The sequence below is a fragment of the Sycon ciliatum genome, chromosome 1, assembly GCF_964019385.1.
Source record: "Sycon ciliatum chromosome 1, ocSycCili1.1, whole genome shotgun sequence".
Lineage (NCBI taxonomy): Eukaryota > Metazoa > Porifera > Calcarea > Leucosolenida > Sycettidae > Sycon > Sycon ciliatum.
In genome coordinates, this window is record NC_088643.1 from 47124081 (window position 1) to 47133829 (window position 9749).

General features: G+C 45.7%; 1 protein-coding gene across 1 annotated transcript; it reads right to left on the reverse strand.

The window, feature by feature from the left end:
• Positions 1–15: 15 nt before the first annotated feature.
• On the reverse strand, positions 16–9699 carry LOC135829333 (interleukin enhancer-binding factor 2 homolog). Its single transcript, XM_065341741.1, has 16 exons — positions 9521–9699; positions 9392–9431; positions 8906–8968; positions 7304–7351; positions 6614–6694; positions 5724–5826; positions 5458–5511; positions 5052–5084; positions 4392–4481; positions 4162–4240; positions 3638–3725; positions 3353–3414; positions 2956–3025; positions 1768–1887; positions 1232–1250; positions 16–738 (listed from the first exon to the last, which is right to left on the reverse strand). Exons 1-16 carry the CDS (start codon positions 9580–9582, stop codon positions 587–589), a joined length of 1164 nt encoding a protein of 387 aa, XP_065197813.1. The 5' UTR covers positions 9583–9699; the 3' UTR covers positions 16–586.
• Positions 9700–9749: the final 50 nt, after the last annotated feature.

Consider the following 9749-nt stretch of genomic DNA (forward strand, 5'->3'; position numbering starts at 1 on the left):
GCTCTGATCAAGAAGTCCTGAAAGCAGAGTGATCTTATTCTCGTGTACTACTACATGTAGCAGCACTGCAATGCCATGCATCACGCAGCAATGACGGAGTAAAAGCGAAAGAATAAGAACGGGCATCGGGCAATAAAAGATATACGAAAAACACACACACACACACACACACCTACAACACAAGTTAATATAAATCAGTACTATGTACAGAAGGAAAGTTGAATGCACCATACTGACACGACACACGCACGCACACAATCGGGTACCAGCACACAAATCGGATCAGAGAAGAGGGCAAGGGCAAGTACAGATGACAGCACAGCTGAAACCTCCAGTAACGGGGGACTTTGTATAAAAATGCATGCACCGACCCACTACCACAGAGGGTAATGCATTCACATCGGACCTGCTATAATTCCGTGCTGGCAATCTGCTCACTTGTTCCTCTCAAAAACTCGGTGACATTACTGACGATCCTAATATAGGGACAGGGAATCTGTACAAGTGGTAGAGCTGGCATGCACGGAGCCTGGTTACAGCTAATGTGTGGGAAGCGAGTGTCGGAGAGAAAAATGAAGAACTTGAATTACGCCTTCGCTGCTGCGGGTACTGCTATTGCTGGTGCTGGTGCTGCTTCATCTCCAGCCTTTTCACTGCTAGTATTTGTCCCTCCTGCTTCAGCAACAGTTCTAGAAGGTTCAACAATCACTCCACGGCATTTCACGGTCATGCTGATGTCTGTGGAGGAGCAGAAACGAAAGATGCCACAGTTACTAGGAGAAGCAACAAGTAGACGCAGTGAACCGCGTGCCATGCACACAGACACAGAGACACACAAGCGCACACATCACCAACGCAGTACACTGATGAAGAGCCCTGAGCACAGACCAGATAGGAATATCTACAAGCGATCGGTAGAGTCTTTCACACCGCAATACTGGTCAGCGGCCAAAGAGTGCATTCACTCCAGCTCTTCGCAGTAAAATCCTAACCGACTACTGTGCGAATCCTATCTGACCACCTTTCAACACTGACACTATAATAGGGAGGATATTCAGGGTACCACATGGCTTGCCCCACATTCTCAAGCAACAACTTCTAGAATACACGTTAGATCAACATTGAAATAGAATGAAGGAACTGGCAGGTTATGGCCACTGAACAAGAGCATACAGTGCCTGAAAGTCATGGAATTTTAAGTTACACAGCAATTCGGAACATCAGCACCTACCTGCTGCTTTGCTGACTCCCTGCTCAAGAAAACAGCACCGAAAAGCACAACACGCATGCATACGCACACACGCACATACACACACACTAGCAGGTTATTCATGAGCAGCATGTGAAGGGGAGAGGAGGGCACCCCTTTCAGCCGCATCAACATTTCAACCTCCACTGGTGCTGTCCATAGGCACAGCCATACAGCACATAGTACACCGTAGTACATACCGGATAGTGCGGCGGATACGGTATCACTGTCAGGAAAACAAAATACATGTACTCAGTAGTAACCGCAACTACAGTAATGTTAGGCTTCGAAGACTTCGGCTGAAAGGAGAAATGAACGCGTATATGTACCGAATGCTTCTGCTGACTTAGTATAATAGAACACCACTTCTGATATTGGTCGCTTACGACACATATGCTCCCATCTGGACATTTCAGCTTGTGATCACCTCAAAGGCAGAAGCAGGCACAGTACATGTACATGCGAGAAGCAGCACAGCCAGACAGTGGCACTGTCGGCATTGCTTTTCATCCGCTTACCAATCCCAAGACTTGCTTCTCGGCACCGTGACTCAACCACCTGAGCAATGTCTGTGCTGCACAGCAAAGTACATCCTGACGATTGTTTTCAAGGTGCTGATGCACTCGGTAACAGTTCGGCTGTAACAGTTAAGATAGAAAGGAAGGCAGACAGACAGATTTGTATTTATAGATTCTCCACAGGCCGTAGCCTAAATCAAGGGAGTCTCCGTAGATAGACAGAAAGGAGAGAGCCAAAACCCACAAGATGTACATTACATGCCAAACTTAGGTTTGTGAATACAAATTATCCCAAGATCCAAACAAGAAATTTCATAATTATTATCTTGTGTACAATTACAAGCCTGTCTCATATATACAACAGAACAACAAGGACAATCAAGGCTTGGTTGCTGCTACTTTAAGTTTCATGCTCACGCAATCATCAGGCAACATGAAGATCGGGTGCCGACCATGCCGGTATATATATGCCAGGAGAGGGTGGTATAAAAAGCTGTGTGAGACTGTGGGGGCTAGCGCAGTAGCGGTGGTGTTAAACAGTAACAGTAACAGTTTTAGGCAGGGGCTGTGTGCAGAGTGTGTGGTTGTTGAAGGCAGGGGCTAGCAGTGCAGTGTTAGCGCGGAGTGTGTGGCTGGTGTGGGCAGGAGGTGGTGAACAATGCGTGTGGATGTTGTAGGCAGGAGGCTGTAGAGCTAGCAGTGTGATAATAGCGCAGTGTAAATGCATATGGCTGGTGTGGGCAGGGTATATCGGCGCCACCATTCAAGTCACGCCATGCCAACCACATGACTACAACAAGATACGAGAAGTACTCCAGCTGCACTGAGTTCTCCAACTACATCTGGAAGCTGAAGAAATCCAACGCCCAATACGAAGTCGAATGGAGGATAAAAGATCGTGCCCGGGCATACTCCAACATCACGAAGCGGTGTTCCCTCTGTACCAGAGAAAAGTATCACATCCTGAACACGCTAGGGTCACCGTCCAGCCTCAACAAGCGCTCCGAAATGGTGTCCAAGTGCCGACACGAGAACAAGTATCTCCTAAAAAACCACGGTGTCACATACACATGTCTCCACAGCCTCCTGCCTACACCATTCACGTCCACACACCTTGCTCATAACACTAGCCACGGGCTCTGATGGACACTAAACAAGACAAGCAATGGCCGTGTTGACACGTCTTACCTCACAGGGGTCGACAATACCAAGGTTCTTAGCTAGAAAGAAACCGCTGGCCAGGAACTGCAAGCTTCGCCTGGAGGGCAAACAGAACGCGGCAATAATGTGGCTGATCGAGACAACAACCGGTAATGACATAAACCACTTCGAGAACCTGCTTCATATTCCTTACTTCCAAAGCACATGCACATACATGTTCCTAAACTGTAGAGTGCAGTGCGTAGGGTAGAGAAGGAGAAAGCCCTATGGCGTAGGTATACACTGGGCCTATTACAGCGCATGATGAGCGCTTTAGTTAGCAACTGTACAGTAGCAGAGGTATGCTTGGATAGGTGACATTCAACGGTGGAGTACATGTATGGGCTAACAGAAATGCATCACGCAAAATTAGAACTGAACTCACCGCAACGAGTCTGCAATGGGAAGTGCGTCTCTCTGCCCAGGCACCATCGACGACTGGTGGGCCTATAAAGAAAAAGAAGATAGAAAATGGAGACAATCATCAATTCATCACACGGTCCACAGATGAAATCGACAGCAGTCAACTACCATCGTTCTGCAAAAACAACAGAGCTCCCTCAACGCATGTGCACGCACGCACACATGCAAGGAGACCATAAAACAGAGCACACCGAGGCAGGGTATACCCTCACCTAGGAAACTCTACACTGCAACACACGTGGCTTACCAAAAGCTGAACCATCCACGGGGTCAACTGCCGGAAACCAGTGAAGCGCTTCGCAATGTCTGTCAAGATGCGACATAGCATTCTTGTGCTACAAGAAAGCAATCCACACGTGTTAGAATAGATACGTTGATCAGCTGGGCATAGACCATTCTTGAATGGATATGTAATTCACCACACCCTGATAATCAACAACTGGCTTGAAAGCCCCGGATACGGCCATACACGAGTTTTCAGCTTAGAAGTAAGGTTTAAAAAAAATTGGGGCGTTAATATGAAGAGGGTTGGACTGAAGAGGTTACTAATGTGAAAATCCCAACCAAGAAGAATATGTGGAGTCCTCTATGATTGTAGGACTACACTGGCAGGAAACGCGAGTGTGGAATAATCTACATATCCTTCTGTTAAGAACTGAAGTACGCACATCAGTACAGCAGTACGTGTTTTCCTCCGATTGGGCGTTTGCACCTGAATGTACATGCTTGACAACATCTATTGCCATGATGGCAATGACAGGTGCAACCAACCTTGTATGGCTAACGTTGTCTTCAAACCATCTAGTGTGACGGATTTGGGCAAGGCCAAACTCGATCGCCTGCATTTTCACTGAAAAGCAACAGGAGGAAACAGAGCCCCATTAGAAAACAGCACCACACATTCAAAACATAATTAATACACACATACACACACACACACACACACACACACACACACACACACAAACACACACCTGTACACCGTGACAAGATCTGCTCACCTTGCCCAGGGAAGTTGGGCTCAGTCCAGCTGTCGGGCAGGGTAGCGGCATGACACACACATTTTGTTCCATTCAATGACAAGGTAAAACCTGCAAACAGCGCAGCATACCAGAACACAACACATTATACAATTTCGTGCATGGTTTTAGGGTTCCATGGTGAAAACACCCAGACATTACTAACCATAGTAGAGTCAATGCATCACACAGTGTCACCACAACTGCAAAACCCTATAAACTTGTAATAGTTTGAAAACGGCAAGGCAAAACGGTTTAGATTTACAATAAACAGCACAACACACAGTGCATGGCTGGACAGCACAACACACAGTGCATGGCTGGACAGCACAACACACAGTGCATGGCTGGACAGCACAACACACAGTGCATGGCTGGAGTCACATTGTGTCTGTATGCACTACACCGGCACAACACACAGTGCATGGCTGGAGTCACATCGTGTCTGTATGCACTACACCGGCACAACACTGTGTTACACAGTTCTCAAAAGTCGCCAGTCTATGAGCCACATGATCCAACAGGTAACCCATGTAACAGAGAGTCATGTATAAGTTATGCAGTCCACAGTACAGAGACACAGACACTGCTCAACATTACTAGCCATGTTGTGGGAATTAAACGACTGGACACTGAGCTCACCTGATTCAGTTATTGATAGTTCCAGGCCAGGTGCTACAGAACGAAATGCGAAGAAAGTAAACGGGGTTCATTACAAAAAACGAAGAAAGTGAGAGAGCGAGTAAGTGACACACATGCACACGCAGACAAACATGCACACACACGCTCACTCACTCGCACGCACGCACGCACGCACACACACACACTCCCCCACCTCCACACAAAAACACCCACCCACACACCAGAGCACACAAGTGGAGCAAGGCAACACCTAAAGCTATACAGTAGCTGTACTGTTTGCCTTGACAGATGGAATTCCACGAAAAGTAGACACACACAAGAACACATACATAGAGAAATATGTATCCTCACACAGCGTGAGTTGGGAGACAGGAAGCATAAATCAACAAAAATGAATAATACACACCGGTCTGGATGAGTTCTGTTTTAACGTGCTCTGCTATCGTCTGGACATCCTCACCTACACATGGCACAAACACAATATACGTACAAGGAACACTTTTCAAACACAAACAATATATACAACAAATGCATAGATAGCTTGCAAGAAGAGTTAGATAGCAGACACACTGCAAATAAATACCGACAAGCGAGCACAGACGCGCGCACACACACACACACACACACGCAGACACAGACAGGGCAGATAGAGTGTGTGGATCGGGTGCTTACATGTTGGCCACTGTTTGAAGATGACCACAATCTCGATCTCCTTTTCGCCAGCGACATTTACACCCAATTTATGGCTACCGACTGGTCGTACTTCCTCCAATGCCTAGAGAGAAAGAGATAAAAGAGAGGAGACTTAAATTCAATATACATGTACGCACCGGTGAAGCATCAAATAAGAGACTCAAATGATCAAGAGTGTGCAACTTGGTGACCCCTTGGACCGCTGCAGAATTTTTCTATGACAGTCTTTCTTATTTTTTCATCTTTCGTTTTCACGTCTTTTTTGGCTCACTGCGTACTAATGTCATCATGTGTAACCAGAGATCAAAAAGGGCAAATAACTTGTATATCGCAGCTACAGTAGTAAAGAGCAGGAAGAGGAACGGAAGATCCCTAGGCCCTGCTCCCTGAGCCTGATGAACTGACATTGCTTCGAACCTGACAAGCAAGGAAAGGGTCACATTTCTGCCAAAAAATGATGATATAAATTCGGAACGACACTTCACGCAGCTTCTTTATAATCAACTCGCATTATGGCAACACTGTCCAACACTCGGATGCACTGCTACTTCATACAGTCGGACAGTTCTTTCTCAACGGTTCGGTCACTTTGACCATCTTCAGGAAAAAAAGAAAAAGAAAATTACAATGAAAAGCCCTGCCGTAGGTGAGCTCATCGCAGCTCAATAGTTGTTGCCCACTCTTGGTTATGTCATGTAATGTACTCTTGCCATTGAAGTTGCCAAGACCTATCGAAGAGCTTGAAGGAGACATTTCTGCTACAATACATATTACAGTGTTAGTACTGTTGCCTGAGAATCGACGTTTGCGTGAGCATTCTGTGAACAGAGGAAGAGTTCTAGTGCCTGTATTACTATATTAGCACTTACATGCTTCTCTTTGCCAGTTTGCATAACAATGAAGTTGTCGAGAATCGTAGACACCTTGCCAAGCAGATCACTGTTTGCCGTCTGCATAAAGAACGGGTGGCAGAACAAAGACAGTCAAAGTTGTGCTTAGCAACCAGCACATCATACTGCAGAGAACACTGGGTTACACTGACAATCTCATGTGCCCTCGAGTAGCACGCTCCCGGGAGTTATCAATTATTGGTAGTACTTGCAAGCTGATACCGGTAACTATTCGTATGACAATACTATAGGGGTGAAACAATTATACCGAATATTCGAATACTCGTTTGGAGTTTTCAAAAATAATCGTACTCGGAATAAATCAGAGTACTCGCTCATACATGGTACATGCATTTACCACAGAAGTATGCAGTTTCAGGGCAGCAGTCAGCAGATATTGATGTGCAGACTGTGTGGTGAACATTTGTACACGAGTAGAGAGAGCCCAAATGACCCACCAACCAATACACCTGAGGAAAGGACTGCCAATCGGTTCAATCAGGGTTGTACCGTGGATTTTTAAGGCCGTTGGTGTGCGATTTTTAGGATATCAAGAATACTCGAATACTCGAATATTCGATCGGAGAAAATCAGAGTACTCGAACTCGGGATCTCAGTGTCAACTTTCACCCCTACAATACTATGTGCAAAGGTACAAGTACAACTCACCGTCTCTGCTGCAGGGGGTAGTAGCTGCCCATGGCGCTCCACAATGGCCTTTAGAAGAGGCAACACAAACACACCAAATAAGAAGTAAATAGTCCACCACTCGCTGCTTTTAAATACACAGGGTTTTGTAACTTTCGTTGCACCTCATCAGTTGAGCTTCGGCAGGCTAATGCCATTAATTAATTCTGTACTCAGAGCACTACATTACATGGTGCTCTGATGGCCAAAAAATCACAACTAGCTAGGGATACGCACTCACAGTGATGCTCTATTGCCAGCCAGTGAACACTTAATGAGCACCAGGCAGCAGTGAAAGTCAGTGTAGCACAGGAAGGGATGAAAACAGACGCCGGTGATCGTTGAACATTCACAACACTGTTACCTCCGGTCGTCTATTCGCACACCCAGTAAGGGGAAACTATCAGCTCGGACCAACAGTTACAATGATTATGTAGTGATCTACACTTAGAACAACCAATCCCATCACACAGTAGAGCCCCTCGATAGGCTTCCGCAGCCCTTGGACAATCCTTCAATAAAAATCAATCAATCAATACTGTGAATAGGCAAACTGAAATATTCTTAACCCTTTACCATCCGTGCGTACTTGAATCGATCTCTAGAGATCGATGGACATGCATACACTAAAACATTCGTAACTCGATCGATTCTTGTCGGAATGGAAAGAACTAAATATCTAGGAAGAAGCCGAAGAACCCTGCTTTCCATTGCATCAATCGGTAAAGAGCTGCGATGTCGCATTCCAATGATATTTCGCTCGACATTTCAGCTACGGCAAAAGTCGAATTTCTTTCCGAGTGACTGACCTTGAGCGGGGATTTTCCCCTCTCCTGACATGCTGAGTCACTTTGGCATGCTTTGAGCGCGTGGGCAGCATGAAAAAGAACTCAAGCAAAAAAATTGGAATGTTTACGATGAAGGAGCGAGAAATGGCTGGCGAGGAGAGAATTTCCTCGTATATCCAGCGATGGGGTGTATTTGAAGCTCCCTGGCGCTTGATATGTGGTCTTGGTAGTGTCCTGTTTGAGCCCAATGTACGTAGCTCGTGGAGAGCTTTCCAGAATGCCCAAGATTGTGAAAATTGGTTGATTAGAACCGAAGATATTCTCAAAATGAGGTGAGAATTATTGCATTTGGGACTGCTGGGGAATTTTGGTCGGATGGTAAAGGGTTAAACAGCTAATTTGCACTGATTGGGCTGCATGCACAACTGGGAGTAATACTGTAGTGTCGCGTATAAAAGCATGACCCGTATAGAAGCATGACTCGAATAGAAGCCGATTTTTCGAAGCGCGCCATGACACAGAAGCATGATTTGAATAGAAGCATACATGTACATGTACTTGCACATCACATACGAGACAATGTGCGCTGCACAGTGTAGACTGAAGATGTTGCCGTAGAAGAATGTTTCGAATAGAAGCATAACTTGAATAGAAGCATGGTTTGAACCGGGGCTTATGCGGCCATAAGCACCTGCTTTTATACGCGACATTACGGTATTGCCCCCCCCCCCCCCCCACACACACACACACACATTCAGGCGCACAAGCTCGCACCCAAATCCACACAAGCAAATACCTTTGCCAAATTGCTTGCATTGTCCTTGTTTGCGGCACGAACATTCGGGAAGATCTCGCTGGCCTGCAGAATACAGCACAAAAGTATTTCCTTTCTGCCTAACATAGAAGTGGACGAAATAGGACAGCGTTGCTTCTTCTTCCAAACTTTTCGATCATATCTGGTACTCGCTACCACTCTCGAGTTCCAGCTTCACACTTACAAGAGCAGTAGAATCTGGTTACATGTATTTTGAGCGTGTAGAAAGAATGAGGGTGTTAGTGACGATATTGAGCGTATCACTCTATCTACATGCCCATGCTTTGAGTAGTAGACAATACACACTCGTGTACTCGAGGCATTGCTCAAAGCAATAGCAACATGTAGTTAATAGTACACCATGTACTGCAGTACAGACATGATTCCAAGACCAAGTGGTACATGGTGAATGTCACATGGTCTCTCAATCCATCAAGCCTGCATCAAAACCTTGATACCGTCCCCTACCTTCCACAAATCAAACGATTGATGAGGAGGTCTTGATGGCCTACACACAAATCGCACCAATCACAGAGTACAGACCAGCTCGACAACATGCAAACTAAACTCCTCTGTGCAGATATGATTTTAGCTAACCAGTTATTGTAAGGACCAGAACGGCGGCCACGTCCTCCTCGGCCACCTCGACCACGGATCATGGTGAAATATATAGTCTTGCGCGACAGTACTAGCAAAGAAGGACTACTAAAAGTGTTTGATGCTTTCTCATAATACACTGTAATTTACGTAAATTGAAATTATGGTTTGTGAGTTTCGGAAAGCTTCAGACAAGAAAAGATGCTTGCGAGAAAAAAATAAAAACATC

Bases quoted from the DNA above. Each gene is read 5' to 3' on its own strand.
- LOC135829333 (XM_065341741.1), bottom strand. From the start codon at position 9,582: ATGATCCGTGGTCGAGGTGGCCGAGGAGGACGTGGCCGCCGTTCTGGT. The intron at 7,352-8,905 runs GTATTTGCTTGT...CCTCTTCTAAAG, and splicing joins ATGCAAGCAATTTGGCAAAG to GCCATTGTGGAGCGCCATGG. The intron at 1,888-2,955 runs GTAAGACGTGTC...TAACTGTTACAG, and splicing joins GTATTGTCGACCCCTGTGAG to CCGAACTGTTACCGAGTGCA.